Source organism: Etheostoma cragini, chromosome 6 (genome assembly GCF_013103735.1).
Source record: "Etheostoma cragini isolate CJK2018 chromosome 6, CSU_Ecrag_1.0, whole genome shotgun sequence".
NCBI lineage: Eukaryota > Metazoa > Chordata > Actinopteri > Perciformes > Percidae > Etheostoma > Etheostoma cragini.
Window position 1 is genome coordinate 26,137,771 of NC_048412.1, and position 22,601 is coordinate 26,160,371.

The 22,601-nt window shown below is 41.6% G+C and overlaps 2 protein-coding genes across 4 annotated transcripts in view; one reads left to right on the forward strand and one right to left on the reverse strand.

Moving 5' to 3' along the window:
- The window catches only part of gabpb2b (GA binding protein transcription factor subunit beta 2b), a 13,375-nt gene extending 3,354 nt beyond the window's left edge, over positions 1-10,021 (forward strand). Inside the window, exons 3-10 of one of the 3 annotated variants that reach the window (XM_034874561.1) lie at positions 92-259; positions 899-1,093; positions 4,937-5,045; positions 6,560-6,724; positions 7,497-7,618; positions 7,795-8,215; positions 8,632-8,697; positions 9,326-10,021. In XM_034874561.1, the coding sequence (XP_034730452.1) occupies positions 92-259; positions 899-1,093; positions 4,937-5,045; positions 6,560-6,724; positions 7,497-7,618; positions 7,795-8,215; positions 8,632-8,657 (1,206 nt within the window). In that variant the 3' untranslated portion in view covers positions 8,658-8,697; positions 9,326-10,021. Of the gene's footprint in view, positions 1-91; positions 260-898; positions 1,094-4,936; positions 5,046-6,559; positions 6,725-7,496; positions 7,619-7,794 lie in introns of all 3 variants that reach the window. The other 2 variants (XM_034874560.1, XM_034874559.1) reach the window with 2 other exon arrangements.
- A 4,847-nt stretch (positions 10,022-14,868) lies between these two features.
- LOC117946421 (cortexin-3) lies at positions 14,869-22,446 on the reverse strand. The gene is made up of 2 exons (XM_034874562.1): positions 21,962-22,446; positions 14,869-16,567 (listed from the first exon to the last, which is right to left on the reverse strand). The coding sequence occupies exon 2, from the start codon at positions 16,488-16,490 to the stop codon at positions 16,239-16,241; it is 252 nt and encodes an 83-aa protein (XP_034730453.1). The 5' UTR covers positions 16,491-16,567; positions 21,962-22,446; the 3' UTR covers positions 14,869-16,238.
- Positions 22,447-22,601: the final 155 nt, after the last annotated feature.

Genomic DNA, 22,601 nt, shown 5'->3' on the forward strand with positions numbered 1-22,601 from the left:
TAAGTGACATTTCCCTGCATAACGATAATTAAAAATCACCTTCAGCTGCTCCTTCACATATGTTTGTCTCTCACTCCTCTTTTTCCTCCAGCTGGGCTCATCGCCGCTGCATTTCGCTGCCCAGTACGGTCATCACTCCACCGCCGAGGTGCTGCTGCGTGCCGGGGTCAGTAGGGACGCCCGGACAAAGGTGGACAAGACCCCTCTTCACATCGCCGCCTCAGAGGGTCACTCCACCATAGTGGACCTGTTAGCGCAGGTGAGGAGAGACATCTACTGTATGTTTGTCTGTTTCAGACATACCACTCCATTCGAGATACCAGCTGATCTGAGTGGGTGGCTGATATTTAATGCAATCTCTACATTGCCCATTATCAGCACTACCATTCATCCAGTGTTCCAAAGGCACATTTTGTTTACTAGTCTGATATCATTTAAAAAAACTAAATGAAAAACATTAGAGAACCCTTTTGCAAATACTGTATCTAAGCACATAATGTAGTCTAAAAACTCCTGCCCTGGTTAAAACAAATAGATGCAACTGATCTCAGCTGGCATTGTTTCTATAATGGAGTGCAATGGAAATTTCTAAGTGAGCCTAAAGGTTTGACTGATGCATTCACGTTATCATAGTAGATAATGCTTGGCCAAAGTGTATGGAGGAAAACTTTTCTATTCTCTCACTTCAGAAATGCAAAAGCATTTTCAGAGACTTCAAAAATGTGTTTTAAATGACATCTTACAACCATGTTACACATGTTTTCAACATTGTTAGACTCCACCTTTCCTACCTGCCTAGTCACAGAGATCTTTTCACATCACGTCCCTTTTGTCTTCCTCTCTTTTATTTTTTTCTTCCCTTTTATTTGCCAATGGGGGGCGACATGCACCCTTGCAGAACGGCGCCAACATCAACGCCAAAGACATGCTGAAGATGACTGCGCTGCACTGGGCGGCTCAGCACGGCCACAGGGAGGTGGCGGAGCTCCTGCTGAGGCACGGCGCAGACCTCCACTGCCTCAGCAAGTTTGACAAGACACCCTTTGATATCGCTATGGATACCAGCAACACGGAGCTGATGATACTGCTACAGGTGGATGGACGGAGGGTGGGGATGTGGAGAGACATTCTGGGAGCAAGAGAAAGAAAGAAAGAGAGAGAGAGAAAGAGAGAGAGAGAGGAAGACACCCAGATAGCGCTGTGGAGAGAAAAACAGGATGGGCATAGACGTTGGATCAGATGTGAAGGGTCAGACAAACAGATGAGATGGAGTGTAGGGACGTCACGGTACCAATACCAGTGAAATTCCACGTTTCTTGATACCTACTTTGATACCACAGTAAAAACAAACACAAAACAATAAATCCCATGTACTTATTTATCATGTGTATTTCAGGATAAGGATAAGGCAGAGGATGAGGTGTCTCTTTTTCAGTGTCATATTATTAACTTTCTCTCACTGTTTGGGTGTAGAGTGCAGCTAGCATACAGGAACGTCTTCCATGAGTTCACCTGGAACTCCCAGACAGCAAGAATAGGATGTTTTTTGTTTTTTTTCCCGTGCCGTTGTTTTTTCACATGGAACCAAGCTGGTTAATGTTGACGTTATTCAGAGGTCTACTGGAACCAGCACTAATGTCAACTATCCTTGATGTTGGGCTGTATGTGAAAAACAATGGCAGAGAAAAACTTGTTTGCAGTTTTAGAATTCCAGGTGAACTTGTGAAAGCCATTGCCGTAGATGTACAGTATAGTTTTCTTCAGGCTTACTGCATTCCAGCAGTCAGTGTGCTCCGTGCACAGAGATGACGCAATATTAAATTTTCTTTGTCTTTGGCATTTAGCGCCAGCCTAGAACACTTGTAGGCGTATGTGCTGCCCACGTCAGGTTCAGAAGAATTGTATCTCAGGTACCTAGAAAAACAAGTACTGTCACGTTTTCAACGTACGTACTGAAGTATCGGTTCTCTTGACATCACTAATAGAGAGACAAGATTGGATGGACACAGATATAAACAGGGATAAAAGAAGGGAAAGAGACAAAGAGACATGATACAGATGATGAGGGGGGGAAGAAGAACAAAGGGAAGAAAATTGATGGAGGGGGAAAGAGATATGAGGACGGACAACTGAGAGAGAAAAGAAGGATGAGGCATGCAGGGAGGAGGACAGAAAGCTGAGATGAGTGGAGGCAGGTCATTTGTGTGTCTGCGCTTTTGTGCAAAATTACAATACAAGATAACAGAACAGGAGACACTCGGGGGGGATGAAGCACATTTCCGCCAAGGCTAAAATAAAGACGAGAGGCGAAACAGCGAGAGAGATGGACAGACAGAGGAAGGCGGGGACATGATGGGTAAATGAGGGGCTTGTGAGAGAGGCATAGAGAAAGATGGACAGAGCTTAGGGGAGAGTGAAAACAGAAAGGAGGGGGAAGAAGAAGATAAATGTGGGAGCTGAGGAGATTAAAAAAAAAGACGGAAATGAGGAGAAAAGACATGTTTGCACCGTGCCCCTGTGATTTCTAAAAGCAGGTTGCATGTTTTCTAAGTGCAACTAGCAAAGCTCCAGTCGGACTCTCACCGCCGTTGCTATGGTTTCAGTGGCCGTGCAGCATCTCTCTGTCAGACAGCCCTGTTGCACAAACAGTTCTTACAATAACACCCGCATTTAGACACCATTTCACACAAGATGGGATTAGACCTTGTCTTTAAAAACAATAAGAATCCACACTAATAATTACTATAGTAGAATTGTGGTTGATGATTATGTTGAAGTTAATGGACACAGTATTTGGAAAAATGAGATTATAAAAGGTCCACATGCTCTCCTACCAAGGCCTTATGTAACAGAGGTGATTGTGGGACTTCAGGTGGTACGTAGGAGGTTCTAGTTAGCATCAGATAACTCATCTCCCTGGACAGGACTCTTCAACCAGCCAGGATACAGATAGTAGGGCCTCGAGCAATAGCAGCTGGTTGCCCCATGTGAGAAGGCTGCACACAGAAGGCCACTGACATATGTTTATGAAACATAAACCCCCACAAGTGGCCATGAGTGAGAAATGTTCCCCTGTGGTCACTGTTTGAAAGGCCTGAATCCCCGTTATAAGCTGTCTCACAACGTGCTGCTGCGAGGTTGTATTGCAATGATTTATTCCTCCACACGTACAATACAACTAGTACTGCAGTTACCAAATGTATAATTACTTTGTGTTGATATAAGTGCGTTAGTGCGGCGGTCAGTAGAAAGTTTTCGCTCCCAGACTCATCCGCTCTCTGTCAAAGCCCAAAAAACCCAGGTGAACAGGTGAAGCAAACAACTTCCGCTTAAGCCGCCATGAACACGCCTACCAGCTAATAATAATAATAATAATAATAATAATAATGATAATATAAATAATATAAACGAGACCATAAACAACATACATTATGTGGCTCCTACACCCGAGTGCAGATAAAATGTCTCCTTCAAGTGAAATCGCCACACTGAAAATAAATCACCAGTGGATAAACAATAAAAGAAACTATTGGTTTTAAACCTTCATCACATTGTATCCAATATTGACCGCGAGATTACCTTTGCTCGGAAAATGGGCCACTTTAAAAAAAGAATTGTCATATGATCAATGGAGTGAATCTCAAAGTAATTGTCACTTTCGACCGTAATTCTTCAGGGCCCCAAAAACTGCTCAACTGTGACTCTTTTCTAATAAAATAAAACTAGTGGCTTAAAATGTTAGTTTCAATTACAGAGTACTGATGCTATCTACTTTCTTATCTTGTGTTTAAACCTTTTATCATTGTTTCAGACAGATGAAACAGTTGGTAGGGTCTTTTTTTTAATACATCAGAGTGTTTCAGTATTTTATTTTAAGGGCCCTATCTTGCAACTGGCGCAGCACAAAGCCTGACGTAAGTGTCATTGCTAGTTTAAGGCCAACTCAGTTGCCAATTTCCCGTCCAACACCCACGTAGTTTAAATAGCAAAGGCACCTGCGCCCATCTGTGCACCCATGGGCGCAGTGGTCTTACAGGGAGGTGTTCTTGGCGTATTGCTATGTCGAGGCAGAGGGAAATAATAAGCTGGTCTTAAGTCAGTGACGAAGCATCTCATTCTTATTTTTAAGAATATTAACAGCAAATTAGTAAAATGAGCCTAGGCTCGTGCAGTGCGCACACTATGCTTGTCACACACACACACACACACACACAGGTGAGTGCAGCAGCACACAACATAACATTACATAAAAATATGAAGGTGCAAATCCGCCATCAAAATAGCAATGTGCCAAGGTACAAACGCACCTGGCTTTTAAAGGGAATGGAAGATGACACTGATGGGTTTATTGCATGTTACGCCCAAAACACACCTGTGATTAATGAAGACACTAAGTACAGCGGTTTTGAACCATGCGCAGCATCGTAAAATAGGGCCCTATGCCTGTAATTTGTTAATTGGGTTACACATTCATCTAAAATGTAATAAAAGAGCAGAAATTGTATTGTATACCACTTCCTCCCTCCAAAAGGCATGCAAGTATCAATTAAAATAATCAGAAATTAGGATATAGTTTAAGTTTTTAAAATTTCAAAGTTCTTCCTGGATTGATTTGATGCCCGAGAGTTTTGCAAAATGTAAATGCAATGCACAGCTTGCCCATGTATCAGGATAGGTGGAGAGTGAAATAACATTATTGCCATATCAGCTTAGAAGGTACATGTCACTGTTTACAGTTTGTCCCCTTCCACTTCTCCCAAATAGCCAAATAATTAGTTATTGTGGGGTTAATTCATATTTGCTGAATATTATCCCAAATGATTTCATTTGAAATGTTCTGACTCTCTTATGCAACAGATCAGCATCTACTGTACATTATTATAAACTGCAACAGAATGTAATGTAACCACAGCTCCTGTTATATGTGTGTGCACAGGACGGCATGCAGAACCAGGTAAACATTGCACCAGAGTCACACTACATCATCCGTGATGGTGGTCTGGTCAACCTCTCAGACCTGGTCACTGCCACCAAAACCAGTGCAGGTAGGCAGCACACATGCATCCATCAGCTGTGTTTAGGTGCAGTGATAAAGTAAAGACGTTAAGTGACAAAAAAAAAATCAATGTGAAATCAAGGTGCAGGTGGGGAAAAAAGAAACCTCAAAAGACTTAATGTATTATCTCAAGAGACATATCATATTTGACAACACATTAAGAAAGATCTGGACTGGACTCCCTGGACTGGACGATCTAGAATAGAAACAAAATGGCAGACAGTTATAGAACAAGAATTAATTTGCCAAAATCCAGGGGTGGAATGTAACCAAGTACCTTCTCTTAAGTGTTGTACTTAAAGGTCCCGTGACATGGTGCTCTTTGGATAATTTTATATAGACCTTAGTGGTCCCCTAATACTGTATCCGAAGTCTCCCTCCCAAAATTGGTGCAAAATTACAACCACTAGTGCCAGTCCCAAAATGAGCTTTCCTTAGTATGTGCCATGTCTGAGTCTGGAGCTTTTGAAGAGGAGCCATGATGTCTCTCATGGGTGGGCCAAATTCCCTGGGCGGACAAAGAAGAGAAAGGGGAGGTAACCTTGCCCCTCATGACCTCATAAGGGTCAAGATTCCAGATCGGCCCATCTGAGCTTCCATTTTCTCAAAGGCAGAGCAGGATACCCAGGACTCGGTTTACACCTATCACCATTTCCAGCCACTGGGGGACCATAGGCAGGCTGGGGGAACTCATATTAATGTTAAGAAACCTCATAAAGTGAAATTCTCATGTCATGGGTACTTTAAGTACAAATTAGAGGCACTTGTACTGTAGTTGTACTTGTGTAGTTACTACTTTCTTTTCATGCCAGGTTCTACGTTTAGCTACTAGTTACTTTACACATTAAGACTTTTGCACACAAAACACATGTTTTAATACAAATTAAACTACCCATCAATATAACGGCCTACAAGTCCAGCTGAAATGATTTACCGATCAAACGCGTTGATTGACGGAACAGTTTCTAAAATGTGAGGATCTTTCTGCATTGAGAACTTTTAATTGTCCTGATACTGACTGATTGATATTGATGCATGAATACTTTCACTTCAGTAACATTTTCAATGCAGGACTTGTAACAGAGTATTTTTACAGAGTGGTATTAGTACTTTTAATAGAAACTGATTACTTCTTCCTCCACTGCCATCTTATTTTGTGAAGAATAACCCTGATGCCTGAGATAAAGACAACAAAGTAATGAATTACCAATGAATGGAACTGGAAAAGGGACCCATTCACTCTTTTTATTGGATGTATCCTCACATTTCTGACAGAATAAGACAACAAACATTAGCCTCTCGGTAGCAACCGTGTTCATTTAGAAATGTCTTTGACCATCCAGCGAAAGTTTGAAAATGTGCAAATTGGAATCCTTTTCCTTGTCTTCTCTGTGGTTGTGTAAGATTACCGGCCTTGATTTTATTTTTGTACGGCATCATAATGTGGCAGTGGTCCTAGGCGACGCCTGTTATCTAACAATACAAACCTACTGTTGTCTGCAGGCAAGTCAGAGGACGTCATGGCTGCCGAGTCGGTGGAAGCAACCTTTCAGCACGTGGTGGGCGACGGTGGGCAAAGGGTCATTACCATAGTGACGGACCAACACGGCAACATGCAGCCAGCGTCCCTGGGCCAGCAGTACATCTTCACCCTGCAGGGGCAGCAGAGTGAGTGGGCAACACAAAGGTGCTCTCGAAAACTGACCAGGACCGAACTGGGATGCACTGACATCATAAAACACAGATCATTTCTAAAAATGTACTACTATAACAACAAAAACTAAAAAAACAATACACCCATTAGCAATCAGCTAATTAGAGTGTTATAATTCTGTACACGCTGTGGTGAATTCACACAAAACAGAGGCACATTTATAGCGCCTGGGACTAGTACAGACTAGATTGCAGTTTGCAGTTACTTGCATTTTGGGAAAAAGCTGCTTGTTAAATGGGATATATGTGATGGGAGAATATACAAAACAGGAAAATTAGCCTCTTGGAACTATTTGTCATCTTTGGATGTCAAGAAAACGATTTTCAAAGTTCATTCAGAAATGATGTCTAAATATTTAAAACCTTAGTACAAGCCGGGTCTCAAGGAGAAAAAGAGCAAATGAAAGCCAGTAAAGTTGTTTGTTGTAAGTACAGGTAGGTGGACGTTACTAAATCAAAGACAGAAGTATAGGAAAAAGAGAACTCCTAATTCTGAGCTTTTAAAGATAATGTAAAAAGAAACTACACTTGCGTTTCTGAAATGAAACCCAATCAATCAGACAGGGAACCACACAATGACATTTTGCATAAAAAGATAGAATAGGTCTGGCAGAACTACCTGTACACACACACACACACACACACAATCCGAGATTGCAACACACGGAAACCGTGTTCATAGCTCTGCACTGACCCTCCTCTGACATTTTCCTGTTCTCCGATGCAGTGGTGGCTTTGCCAACCGGCGCAATCACAGAGGAGGTGGTGGTCGAGGATCCTCAGCAGGCTACGCCCAAACGCAAGAGGAGCACAGACCTCTCAGCCAATCACGTCGGCCTAAAAGACAAGGTAAGCCAGAGGTACCTAGGTACATATATCTTTATAACTGTTTAAACTTTATGATTTTTTTTTTCAAGCTGTCCAAATTCTTTGGCTATGTCTTGGATCTTCACAGTTCTACGGCACCTTTAAGGGAAGTTCCTATATATTTGAATATTTTTTAATATATTTTTTTACATTTACAGAAGGTGAAAGAAAGTCGTGAGCAGCTGCAGCGGCAGCTGCAGGAAGCCAATCTCAAAGCTGAGGGGTATCAGCAGCAGCTCCTGCAGAAGGAGCAGGAGGCCGAGCAGTATCGCCTTAAACTGGAGCAGGCCATAGCAACCAGTAAAAACAGCATCAACAACGCCATCACCTTAACAGCCATTACCTTAAACAACGGCGCTACAGCGAAGCAGCAGAAGGAGGAGGAGGTGTTGGTAGAGGAGCAGCTAGAGACGACACAGGAAGCTGCAACAAAAGAAGGGGAGAGGCAAAACTTGGAGGAGGGGGAAGAGGTCATCTTCCTTCCAGAAGATGAGATTCTTGTGAATGAGCGGGAGCTGGAAGTGGAGGTCGATGGTAGAGAGGAAACACACAAGGCTTCCCCCCGTCAGATAGGCCAAGGTAGAAGGAGAGGGAGAGGCAGAGGTGGACGCAGACACTAGCTGACATGTTTTGTGATCATCTATTTAACTGATTTTATAACCTTTTGTAAACACAAAGACTTTTTGTAAATATGTCCAGGTTTTCATGTGACACAAACATCAAGAAGACTAGATTGACATGACTTCATAGACCATTTCACAGTAAACATTAACATAATGGCCCCAAGTTAATTTCCTGTTGTAATGTATGTGAATGACATCAACTGACAGGAAGTTAACAAGAGGCCAGACTGTTGCCTAGCAATAGGATTCCATTAGAAAAGGTCTATAGGACTTTACATTAGGCACACACTGAGCCTGGAGAGGACATTTTTGGCATCATGGACTTTGGATAATGTTCAGTTCTTCACTACTTTATCTCTTTGTGTTTCATAGCTCTGGGATCACCTGTAATGTCATGACCAGCCCACCCCCCGCCCAACTGAATGGTAGCTGAGCTAGGTATAGTACTAGCTAAAGATTTCACCTTTATAATGGTACCTGTCCACTGGAAATCGGCATTTCCAAGTAAACAGCTTCACAATGCATTCCCATAGCGCCGCGGCCACTTTAGAGAAACGGGGCGACAAGTTGCCCGCTCCTCATTTCCATAATTTTGAATCCAGGCTACTTTATCCAAATCAGGGGAAGTCCGGCTCGACTCGCTGCTTTTGAAATCCCAGAAACATGTTTTAAACTGTCCGTTGGTGATCTAAAATGAAAACAGATTTAGCAGCTGTAGCTTAATTCTTGCATACTATTTCGGTGGACCATTTTCGTAAAATTAGAGAAAGTTTCCAAACGAGCGGCTATGATGTTCTGTTTTTAAATTTGGGAGCCGACATTCCCATGTGAAGTGGGTGTCCAATCAGGTGCAGCCATAGCGGTTGTAGGAGGGTGTAGCGTGTTTTCTTTGCTTGCCAGTGGTCATTATAGAGAAATAGATAGCTGCTAGTGACTAGCCACCATAAGCACCCAATGCGGCGAAGCTGGGCAACCCCTGCCACGCCACAGTGGACGCGTACCATTAGTTAGTACCTTCATTGTTCCGTGTTGTATTTCAAAGTTTACATACATTTTTTTATGGCAGGATTTGGGTGGACGCTCAGACTGTGATGTGTCACACAGTGAATGTGCCTCAGTGAAGCCACATGGTACAGTCAAAGATAATCAAGAAGCAATTACAGTGAGAGCAATGGATGAGCTCTTATCCAGGGTGACCTGCAGTGAGCAGATAGGAGCCCGCTGTGGTTCTCAAGGACACTACAACAGAATGCATCGCTCAACACACCCTGTCTTTTCTGGGGAATCAAACTTGTGACCTTTTAAAATACTAGACTTTAGCTACTCAGCCACCGTCCACTCAGTTATTTACTGTGTAATATTATTGATGTAATACGAGTAACAACTAGACGTAAAATGGCGTTTTAATGTTGTTTGTCTACATGACGATTTTCACACACGTCTGTTGGGAGATGTGTATGACCAAAATCATGAGTGCAGGGATAAAGATAGTTAATCTTTAATTAGGGTCATTTTCCACAAGGACACGATTACAGAGCCAGTTTGGGGATTTTGAATTTGATTGTTTTTTTGTTTTTTCATTAACTCACAGCTCATCTTATTATTGAAAATGTCAGGGAACGTTTGTTTACATGTTTGCACTTCAGGGCTTTATTCATCAGAGCTTCTTATTTTTTGACACAACAAGTTTGTAAAATGTAATTATGTGATGCATTTTGTGTCTGTTTTTTGTCACTGAGGCAATAAAGTGTGTACTCATTAATTTTTGTGGTTGGTTTGCTTTATAATTAGAGGTACAGTTAGTTTTGGAAACTAAAATGTAAACAATAGTATTTAATAACGCAGAATAGTTTTACATGTGGAATATATTAAAAAAATACAGTTACATTTCAATAAATATTTCTGCTCTTTATTTCTGCCCAGTTGACATTATATCTTCATGTATAGCAAGATCCTAACACTTACTCATCATTATTTGCATGTAAAATGATAATTTGCAAGGGCGTAACCTTGGGGGCGGGGTAAGCTAGACATGGGGAACTCTCCATAAGATCATCTCTCAATGCAAATCAAATCAGCTATTTAGCTAACTGAAATAACACCATGCCGATCTCTAGGTAGGGTGAAGGCTATGTGATGATATGGAGTTAGCTTAATTCCAGGGCCAAGGGAACGTTATTAGGACCCATAGTGTCCTAATGTGGCCGCGGTACATTACCTGTTAATAGAGACACATTGCTCAGATCTAGTGATTGAGCGTTAACCACGGGTAACACTTCTTTAAGTTGCCTCGTTGGGATGGGGTCTAAGAGACAGGTAGATGGCTTAGGTGAAGAGACCTTTGACATTAATTGTTGAAGGTCTCTAGGACTGAAGCAGTCTAAGTACATGTCAGGTTTTGTTGTTCTTTCTAATGCTACTGAGTTTAAAGGTGAACCGTTAGAAATTGAGGGCAAAAGGTGATGAATTTTATCTCTAATTGTTATAATTTTAGCATTAAAGAGGCTCATAAAGTCATCACTACTCAGAGCTGTACGAATAGAGGGCTCAATAGAGCTGTGACTATCTGTCAGCCTGGCTACAGTACTGTAAAGAAACCTTGGGTTGTTCTTATTTTCTTCTGTTAATGATGAGTAATAGGCCTTCCTATACATTTTCAGACTGTCTTGCCATTCTAAACAAGATTCTTTCAGTTTGGTGGAACATCATTTACTTTCAAGTTTTCGCGACATTTGTTTTAATTTGTGAGTTATACCAAGGTACTACTTTCTTTTGCTTCATCATCTTCTTTTCGAGAGGAGCAACAGATTTATCAATTTGGGAGGGACGAAAGTTAACTTAAAGGTTAACTTTGGTTAACTGCTCCTCAGATCTCTGCAGGGTAAATCCAGACAGCTAGCTAGACTAGACTATCTGTCCAATCTTTTCTCCCGCACAACTATTTTACCGTGGCTCCATGCGGAGCTTAGCACCGCCCATGATGATTGTGATTGGTTTAAAGAAATGCCATCAAACCAGAGCATGTTTTTCTCCCATCCCGGAAGGCTGTGTGGACTCACCAGACCCTCCTCCGCTTTGCAGAGCAGCTAAGTAAGACCCCCCCCCCCCCCATAGATTACACACCTGTGAATTTATTTAAATGTGCCAATATTCTCTTTGTACTGCAGCCGGTGGAAGCATTTTTCCTCAAGCTGCTCCAGTGTAGCTCTCGGTGGTCATCAGCAATGATGTGAATGAATGTCATTAAACTGGGACGCTCCCAGTGGCCAAAAGTCGGACGCTGTGGTGAAAAATATCATAGCACTCGGCTCTCGTAGCAAAGCCCTTTAAAAGCAGTGGGAGAGAGTGGCTGTATTTGATGCGAGTGCTTGAACGGCTATCTTCCTCTGAGATACTTTAAGGGCTTTAAGACGTAGGAGAGAGGAGACAAGATCACATCGCAACCATAGTTATCCTAAAAGCACTTCATGTCCCAGTCCTTGCTATGTTATAGAGCTTTGAACGCTGTATGAGCACTCTCTTATAGCCTGACATCACCTGACAGGGTGCCTCAGGCTGTCCCAGAGAGACCAGGAACCTGACAGCATCTCATCTGTCAGGGCCCGAGGCTCCGAACAACCTGCCTGAGGAGACTGGCTAGTTTACTTTCTCATCTTTAGAATCACCCTTAAAAATGCTTTAACCTTTTTATAATGCAGTTGCACACAATTTCAGTTCCTTTTTTGTTTTAATTGAAGAGCTCGAGGCTACAATTCCACTGATTTGGAACTAATTCTTGCATTCTAAGGCTAATACTGTTGATGAGACTGTGTCAGCGAGGTGGTCATGGCTATTTTTAGCCAGCCATGCTGCGCTCCAGGGATGGCAATGTCCATCTGTCAGCCCACCATTGTAATATCTTCAAAAATGACACAATGGATGGCCATGCAAATTAGTCTAGACATTCCTGGTCCTCAGAGGATGAATCTTACTGGCTTTGGTGATCCTCTGACTTTTCTATTATTGGATGGATTGCCAAAATCATCCACTTAAATTGGTAATCACTTTGCTGATCCCTCCATATTCCACATAGCGGCATCTTTGGGGCCAGAAAATAGACTTTGGCTCAGATCTAACTAGTTTTTCCAATATTTCTCTGAAAGTGCAGACCTGAATCAGCTTTGAATAATGCTGATGATCATCTTTTCTGTGGTCTCAATGTTCCCTGAAGCCTAACACTATTCAGTAAAATCGGTGACAGATTATTGTAAACGTCACCGGCATTCGGGAATAAGAAGAATCGCTGCAAAAATCAATTAATATCAGTAGTCCCCTTCCTCATGTCCTCTTGCACACATTCACAAAGGAACAGTCCCTTTCAACTTGTTCAGAGACCATAAAATTAACTGGAGGAACTGAATAGTGAAATGGGATGCTTGGGAGGGGAATAAATTCAGCTTAAGGGGCACACAACAGAGAATTAAAATAATTCAATAATCAAAGGCTTTCTTCTATGTGAGTCATGTTGCATAAAGCATGACTGTGATATCGATCCATGATGGTCATGTTCTGTGACGCAGCTCCCACTTGCTGTGTTAGGGCGTGTTTTGGTCAGATTATGATCTTTGCTTGGCATGAGCTAATGAGATTTCGGGGACAGAAAATGAATGCTTTCATTTCAAAATGATTTGTTTCTATTTTGATTTATCGCTCAAAATAATCAGAATGTCAAAACCCTTGGGTGACACTTGTAAAAACTAAAAGTATTTTTGCATAAGCAAAGGTTTCAGGAGGGCTGATAAAACTTTCATGTCAGGATCATTCTTGATTTCAAGTCTTTTGTCTTTTTCTAAGTTTTATAAATTTTAGTGCCTTTTCATGTGTGTGACATGTAAGATATGGTTCTAATAGTTGATAATGGTTCTGTAATACAATATATTTAGTGTAATGTTTTTGCCTGTTATGTGTAATTTATTGGGCAATAAAGACAGATTTTCGTTAGCAAAATGTTTTTTCTGAACATCAATGACATTCAAAACGGTGATAACTGAAACAGATACACAACACACCGTGTGTGTGTGTACACACATGTGTATTGCAAACAGACCTAAGTACTACCCAGATAACATCGTCCTCTGCACCAACAAAGTGAACATTAAATACGTTAATACATAAATGCACATGACACTGTTGTCAAAACCCACGCATTTGACAGACAGAGACGACATCTTGGAAGTGTGTGATCAATACTGTATGGTGATGTAACCAAGTGGTGTCCCATTTCATGGGGGTGTGTTTTCACCCCTACCCTTGGCCCTTGAAACCAAGGGGTGGGGGTAAGGGGTAAGGGGTAAAATGGAGAAATGGGATTATTTTCAAACTATGGATACCCAATCCATATAGGCTACCTTATTCTCAGATGGTGTTTTATACATCTCAACAGATTGTCTTCACTGGTAACAGCTGCTCAGGTAACAAGCTGGCTTCTTCTTCCTGCCTGCCAGCATGCATTAATCAAGAGCAGATTTCTGTAGGAACAAATGCAAAGGCACGTTTAGTTCTGCTTTCACATTACAGCTGTTATCGGCTGAGGATGACATTCACAACACTATTTGGACTTTTAAAAATGAGCCAACAGTGAAAAGGCTTCGGTGAAGACGTAGGTTGTCTCTTACATAATAATCCAAAAAGCAGAGACTGCACATTTCTCCTCTGTGGGATCAGTTCGCATTTAAAATTCTGATCCGCTCAGCTCCCTGGCCCTACTTCAAAAAAAAAAGAAAGAAATATATAAATAAAACCTGTGGATGTGTGATATCAGCAAAATTGTTAAGTAACACAGAACAAATGCACACATGAGTCAATCTATTCACGTCGTGCTTCAATGTGAGAAATGATGCAGGTTTTTCTGGGAGGTGTGCAGCCGATGATTGCATATACACATATTCAACGTCGGTGTCAGAGAGAAGATTGTTATTCTGCATGGCGTTCTGGAGGGTCTCAACTCAAAGAGCAAACTGGGCCTGGAGCCTGGAGACGTGTGTGTGTGTGTGTGTGTTGTGTGTGTAGCCAGACAAAGTGGCTGGGTTCACAGAAAACCAATCGAGACACCTGCTGGCTACTGCTGCCAGCTGCTGATAAAATGGGAAAAGAATGTATTGGGCCTCCGGCACATATGGCCGCCTTGAAAAGGGCAATGTGGCTTGGAAGAATGTTTCTCTCATCCATTCTTTGTTTGTCTTTAACACCTGCCACTTACTGCATGGTGAATGAACCTAAAGAAATTAAAGACAAAAAAAACACACACATTCAAAGGCAGTTGTGCACTCTGATCATTTTTATTAGAAAAAGAACAGTGGCTCCAGGCGTAAAACAGATTGAAACAAAAGGCCCAAGTACAGACAAGAAATAGCTGCTTGAGCAACTGACCCACAGCTACAACATCAGGATCAAAGCGCTTCACCATTTATCATGCACGGATACTACATGCGCAGGGGGTCGGGGACACATCACCTCAGCACAACATCTGCGATAGGTAGGAAAAGGCCACGGCAGATCACAAGCACATCATACGTCGCCGAAAGGGTCCGAGTTCATTTCCTGTCCCGGCAGGAACAAGAACGGGGAACGTTTTTTTTTTCCTTATTATTTTATTTAGCAGGGTGGATGACATCTCTGTGAAGTGCAAAGACACAGTCGCATCAGTGTTGGCTGATTTCCAGCGTCTCCGCTACCTACGATACTGTAAACAGTCTACACTATAAGGCGCACAGTTGAAAAATTGCCCGACAAAAGAGCCACATCAGTTTGTAAAGGGTTTGATGTGAAAATGCCTCGTCATCTTCATCATCAACACTCTGCAGATCTGGCACACCAACTGTCAATATACCAACTGCAGGCAGTAAAATGCTGTTAAAGTTTGTTTTTTAAATGGGCGCTACACAAAAATTAAAAAAAAAACTACATTTGAAGAGACATTTGAACCCACGTTCTTTCTTTTTCCTAAAACATCAACCTTTTTTTCAAATTAGGCACACGGTACAGCACAGTAAACGTTTTCTTCACTACCTCTTTTGGCTGTCGACACCATAAAAGACGTGGACACTGAAGGGCCCTCCAGGACTTAAAGGACAAATTGGTTTGTATCACACACACAAAGAACAGTGTTAGTTACTCGCAGCTCTCACCTATCTTACAAAACCTTAAAGGGAGAACTTTTTCCACGACAGTTTCCTTCTTTGTGATTATTTAACCTGCTTTAAGACCTTGATACCAGTTTAACCCAACAGTCTAAAAGGTAACAACCACCAATATATCTGACAGAGACATAAGGCATAAAATTGATCTTCGCTTGAATCATAGCAGGCTTTTGTACCTCTCTTGTCTGTCCACAAATTAAGACACAATACGCTAAAATCAAAAGACCTCAACTAGTAACTCGTTTTTCACTGACTATTTTAAAACACTGATTGTCTACATTATCAATAAATGTTCTAAGGACGTAAACATGATTAGATGTAAACACTGTTATCATCAAACTGTTTGGACCTCAAAAGATATTCGACCCTGTGAGAGATGTGAGAAAACACTAAGTCTTCCACACACGAGATGGAGGAGGAGGAACGAGGTAGTCCACAAGGGAACTGATGGAAGGGAATGAAAGTCATGGGTAACCCTAACTGGTTTTGGTGCATCATTTGGACTGAAGGTTTGCTCAATAACCTTTGCAGCATAGTTCTGGTTTTCTTGTGACAGTTGAGAATTTTCAGATTTGGCAGGGAGAAGCTGTTGAACTCTGGTTAGCGCTCATTTCGACGACAATCTGCCATCGAAATTCTTTTCTGTCAAACTTTCAGAAGATTTCTGAACTTGCTGTTGTTTTCCTGGTGAACTGGCAGTCACCTGTTCTTCGGGCCAAAGTGCTCTTGAAACTTCAAATCAGTCTTTTTTTTTTTTTTTCTTCTCTAATTTGTGTAAAGGTAATGCACGCTCAGGGCTCCTCAGACGATGCGGTAATCGAACGTGTCCTTCTCGGTGTGGTCTGTCCAGTTGGACGAGGGCATGCTGCGGTAGGGGTCCAGCAGGATGCGGAAGCAGCGCACAATGAGCAGGGCCAGGAAGATGAAGAGCAGCAGCACAAAGACAAAAGCGGCCTTTTGCTCCAGCGTCAGGTAGGAAGACACATGATGGCCGCCGCCTGACGAGGACAGCGTACTGCTGAAGAGGCCCTCAGCCATCCTGGGCACATCCATGTTTGACCGTCTCGGCTCCAGCTCTTTGTTGGTTGCTTAAAGATTTTGAAGGGGAAGATGTGCTCAGTGGATAAGACCTGTGAGAGAATCCAAACAGGAGATCCATTACACAGGAGATTGTGTCCTCTGTGGTATGACAGATAAAACTGCAAACAAATATATAAATTTAAAGGGATGCTTTGACGATTTTAGTCCAGCTCTGTGCCAACTTCATGTGGGCAGTGTGTTGACACCAGTGGACAGAGCTTGGAGAAGCGTAGGTCTGCCGAGATCAATATGTTTCACATCCTCTTGCGGATCTCAGAGGACCTGGGTGACGTGTTTTCTGTCATCCTACGTCTTCTCAACAAATCTCCTCTGCGCTGCTCCTAGGAGCGCCATGCGCAGCAATCACAGAGAGAAGCCACACATTGTTCATCTGCACACACTACCCACGCTGCCATGACACAGAGCTGGACTTAAGTTAACAAAATGTCTCTTTAATGTAATTGTAGAAACAGAAAAAAATCTCAAATCTAAAGACTTTAAAGAGAAGAGAGGAATGAAACAAAATGTGACTTCAGAACAAAGTGGCTCTCAGAGTTTATTTTTGGAATTTCAGGCAAATCGCCTGCTCTGTGAGTAGAGATGGCTCAGGGGACTCTTTTGGCCTTCAATTTCTGCAGCTCAGGGAGTGTGAATTGGCACAATGGAGTTTTAGTTATACAACATTTATTGGAAGCAACACTTCTCTGGAGGTAGATATGTCTCTGGCTTCATTAAACCACAGCTTGTTATTCTGAAGTCTCCAAATCTGTCTCCAAGGCACTAAATTACTATTCAACCAGTCTGCATCAGCAATTAATATTCAATGTCACCATATAGTTTTGAACAGTGAATTTGGGTATCTGTCTATTTCTCCATGCATTCTAGCCAGTTTTACTTTTTATCTATGTTGGTGAATACCAAGTTGGAGTTTGCATCTATTTCTAATCCTTCCTCATAGTGTTACCTTACACTTTATATGGATGAAAAGTGCTACACAAATAAGTCTGTCTTGTAGCAGTGTACCGTAAACACAGTTTGTGGTTGAAAGGTGCAGATTCATATATTACTAAATCAATGTGTGTTCAAAGGATAAAGCTTGTGATATACTGTATTCGTCTCATTGTCAACCAATCCCATTAAAATACCAAAAGTGAATGAATTTCTCTTCTTCACAGTGTTGTGTGTATCAAAGCCTGAAATATCTTCTCCCTCTGCACCACAGAGCTCCATTGTTGTCCAAAAACTATTAAAAAAGCATCAGTGAGCCACACTGTTGCGACAAGTTCCTGCAGTCAATCTCACCCACACACACACACACACAGCCCTGCTGCTGTAAATACTGCCTAGCGCACCCAATTTGGATTAATCCACTGCTGAAAATAGTCCCAAACAAATGGACTATTTATTCCTGTTTTTTTGCTAGAAACTACAGTGCCCATCTGTTTGAGGAAATTGCTGAGCCTTTTGGTAAAATAAAAAGTGCATTTGTGAAAATATTTACATCTTTAGTAGGAACTAATGGGCCTAGAGCTGAGAGCCACAAACAGGGTTAGGAAGTCGGAAGGTTTTGAGAGATGGACTAACGTTGATTTTAGTTTTCAATGGGATTTGTTGACAATAATACTGTAACTTAAGTTACAATGCCCAAAAAGTTTGGGAAATGGGGGTTTAACAGGGGCCCAGCATCTCATTTTGCCTTGGGGCCCCTGGCATGTTACACAGGTTTGAAATAGCAATGTGTTGAGGAGGGACAGTAATTGCTCCCGTAGCATTGGACGCAATTTTCACATGAGTGACTTTGAACAGGAAGAACAGCTTGCAGCCTTCTGTGTGGATCATTTGTTCTGGCAAAAAGATGCCAAATACATTTAATTTGGAGAAGACCGCTGGCTCGTCTGTTCTACAAAGAGAGTTGGAGGTAAAGTCATCAATCACACAACAGCCACGAGCACTGTTCATCTTTATGTCTCCTCTCCTGCTGAGGAAACTCTCAGATTGATTGCTGCAAACCAATTTTACAATTTGTCTTTTTTCTATCGTACAGTAAAGGAGCACTGCACACAGCATCGTATAATTTAAACCTAAGGTGGACTTCTCTAAGGTGGTTTTTCCTGCTTAAAGGATTTCTATAGGTCGGGACATGAATCCCATTTGATCCCCAACTTAATTGGAGTTCTGAGGGCATTGTTCCATCACACAGTAACAGTAAGTTCTATCAGAACAAGCAACATAAGCAGTAAGATGCAGTTACTGCAAATTAACAAGTTTCCCAAATGTTTTGACTTGTGGTTTCTTGAAATGAAAATCTATGGTTGCATATTGACTAATGATAGCCAGCTCAACCAAAGTGGTTTTTCTCTTTCTTGTTTCATTTTGATGATTAAATTAACAAGAAAAAAAGCAAAAGAGAAGAGGAACATCTGAATAATCTACACAATGGATATGAAGTTCAAGTGAACATACCCAAATGCCCTTTACAATTGTCCATTGTAATGACAAAATGTGCGTGCAGATAAGTGCAATAAGTACAAGAAGTTGAAGCTGAAGCAGAGAGTAGCTCTGGAAACTGAGCGCACATTACAACAGAGGACCAATTAAGGAAATGTAACCATTCACCCTTGTTTTTCCCTCCATAGTCTGATTGGCTGACTTCTTGTGTTGCTTGTCCTCATAAACTCCACTGTAGCCCTGAGCTGCGACCACAGATCTTAAGAGTTTTGTTGTCAAGTAAAATCTCATAACCAAAAAAGCAAACACGACCAAAATTAAGAAAAAGAAAGACCCAGTGTGTTGTGTTGTGTTGTGTGGCCCTGGCTTTACTTGCTTTAATTTTGTTGCTGCTGTCGTTATGGTCTTGCTAGGCGCCCTGTTATGCCCCGACACACCCTGCTGCGCCCTGCTACGCCCTGCGGTACACTGCAATTACAACAACTATTTCTAGTCATAGTTCCATAATCTTTATTGTGACTATAATTTCCATTTGTTTCTCCCTTAAAGGAAATTTTTCCTCACCATGTTGCATTCAATGCTTGCTACTAGGGGAATTACAGTAATTGGTGAGTCTCTGTAAATTATAGGGTTGGTCTAGACCTGCTCTATCTGTAAAGTGTCTCGAGATAAGTTTTGTTACGATTTTATACTATAAATGAAATTTAATTAAAAAATGTAATAGAATGACTTTGCTGAATTGGCTCCACCAATCATTTTAAGATCATTTAAATCCTCACCAGATTATTGATTGCCTCTGAAGAAATGTGAACATAACCTTAACTCTGATGTTTCTCGGGTTGTGTGCTTCGGTCACGCTCCAGCTAGTGTGAAGAGCCGCCAGAGTGACTGACAATCACTTGGGAGGGGGACTGGGTGTTATGACGCTGCTTGAAGTGACAAGACAGGCAAGAGAGCCGTCTCTCTCTCTCTCTCTGCCTAAAGAAAATTTTAAAAAATAAAAATCTCTGTAGGCAAGATGAAAAAGACAGAAAAAAAAGCCGCAGCTGTCAACCCTGGCTCGCTGAGCAGCCTGTAATCCATTACACTTAAAACTCAAATAAGATGTTTCACAGCAGGGATTCATTACCGTCGCCGTGAGAAATGATAGAAAATGGGCTGTTTTTCTTTGTCCTCTGCTTTTACATCAGTGTTTACTGTAAAATCATAATCTTGTCTTCTTTCCTCCAAAGACACTGCAAGGCTATTAGTATTAGCCCTATTGGGCCAGAAACCCATCTGCCATTGGTTAGCAGCTTATGTAATGCACATCAAAGACTCCCAACAGTTACACGATCAGAAGCTCTTTGACTAAGTACTCAGAGTTTAGAGCTTTTCTTAAGATAGAGAAATGCTGAACTTTTAAGCTTTCCTTTGACAGGTTTGGAAAGAGATCTTCCCATTTTAGAACGAGACCTCAGATGTTGAAATGTCATATTATCTGCCCATCTGCGTACTTTGATCACGAGCAGTTGCATTTCAGGAAAAAAATAAAGACTTCTGAAGTCCATAAAAAGCCTTCAGATGACACAAATACAGATGTCTGATTTTAGAAAGTGACCAGTATTACATAAATGCCTGGGTTATTTAAATCAGCATCTTGTGTATAGCATCAGTGACGGTTGCTGTGGTGACGGGATGAAACAACGCCAGAAACAGAGTGTGAAATTGACAAGGAAGTGAGTGTGACATGGAGCCAAATTTAGAAATGAAGCAGATTTTGTTGGAAAATTGATCTAACCTGCAGACCGTGTGTGTGTGTGTGTGTGTGTGTGTGTGTGTGTGTGTGTGTGTGTGTGTGTGAGTCAGAGATGACTATGAATAATTGGAGAATTCAAAATGCTTTAGAGGTGGTGAAATTAAGTGGTTATGATGAATTATTGGACTTTATTTTCCAGCATCAGTCAATCATTTCACAATTTAAAATATCTTGTGTTAATAAAGGACTGTTGAATGGCCACTATGAGTTGTGTAATGTACAAATACATACAATACAACCCTTATCTATAACAAAAACACAATAGACTATATTACAATTACAATATTCTATATGCAGAGATGTAGCCAACACTCAAACATATTAGAAGCTACATATTTGCTTTTAATGTTGATTGGTTACTGTTTGTTTCTCCACATCTTTTAGCATCTTTAGAGAATGCCATTTGGCATTTCACTACATGCTGTCTGTGTGTGTGAGAAATAAACCAACACATGCAAACCTTTTAGGGACAAATCCAGTGACACAGCAAACATTTGAAAATGTAGCCTCTCTAAATAGTCATTAAAATATGATAGGCTAATACTCATCTTATAATTAAAATTTTAAACTCAACTTCCTTTAAATCCTTTTCTATAAAGTGTACATATCTGTAGACTAGATAAAGAAATGCAAGCCAAGGAGGAAAAGGGGTTAAACGTTACAACATTACTCATTGAGGTGTAAATATGACGCCATAAGTTAGCCTGTATGCAGAAATATGCATGTAATAAATAAATAAATGCAAGAAGAGATGCTGATAAGAGTATGAATAATTTAGGCTATTTTTTCTTTAGTCTGATCCATCCAGGAGCATCGCATCCAATTGTGCTCAAAGGTAGACACAATGAATATGCTGTAAAACCTGCATATTTTCTGTAAATAAATCTGGCTCCAAACCAGTTGCACGTTGTCAGCGTTACATTGTAATTAGCCGGCAGGTTGCATGATGAGCCACACACACACACACACACACACTCAGGCAGCCGGACACCCCGCTGCACACGTGGATGCATCAAAACGCTTCCAAACACTATCTCGTTCCTCCCCGGTGCGTCTGAAGACACCTTTCACACCTCCACAGCGCAAAATCAAGCCACAGAAAGCACATATTTGGGGGGGAAAGGCTTCCAGGTGAAGGGGGATGTGGTCGTGAGAGCATCGGCTGCAGGTGGAAGTGCCCCAGTCTGTAAACACTAACCTGTTGTTATCAGTGGCGCTCGGGAGTCTCCGTCAGCGGTGGCTCTCCATCCTGGCAGATCCGACCTTTCTGATTCCGGACTCGAAGCAACAACAACGACCCGTCCTCGCAGACCGCGGGGCTCCTCACTTTATGACAGAAAAAAAAAGCCTGACACGGGTTATTTTTCAGTTTTTTGTGCTGACTGAGCCCGCGCAGACCAAACCCTCTGCTGTTCCGCTTGTTGTTTTCTTCTCGTCCTGACGCGCCGCTCATCCCCGCAGACTCACAGGCAGGGATGTAGTCGCTACTGGCAACCTGTTGCCATAGCAATCCTCCAGGTATGGGATGGATTTTGCAAGCAGATGATGAGGAGAAAGGTGTGGCCCTCATAAGCAATGCCAGTACATTGATTCATAATCACAAATAGGCTAGAGCACTTTCAAAAAAGAGCACTCTCAGAAAGAGGACAGTGGAGGACAACGATGAGTTTACAGTAATCTTCATATTTTATTATTATTACACTTAATAATATAAACCCTTTGTTATCATGCTAATTTGGCAACATATTCTGTATGATAAACCGTATGCAGGAAAATACATTGACACAGACGTTGCTGCAAGGACAAATGCTTGCTTTTTTTTGGGGGGGGGGGGGGGG

Coding starts and splice junctions, on each gene's coding strand:
- LOC117946421 (XM_034874562.1), bottom strand. CDS start 16,490: ATGGATGTGCCCAGGATGGCTGAGGGCCTCTTCAGCAGTACGCTGTCC.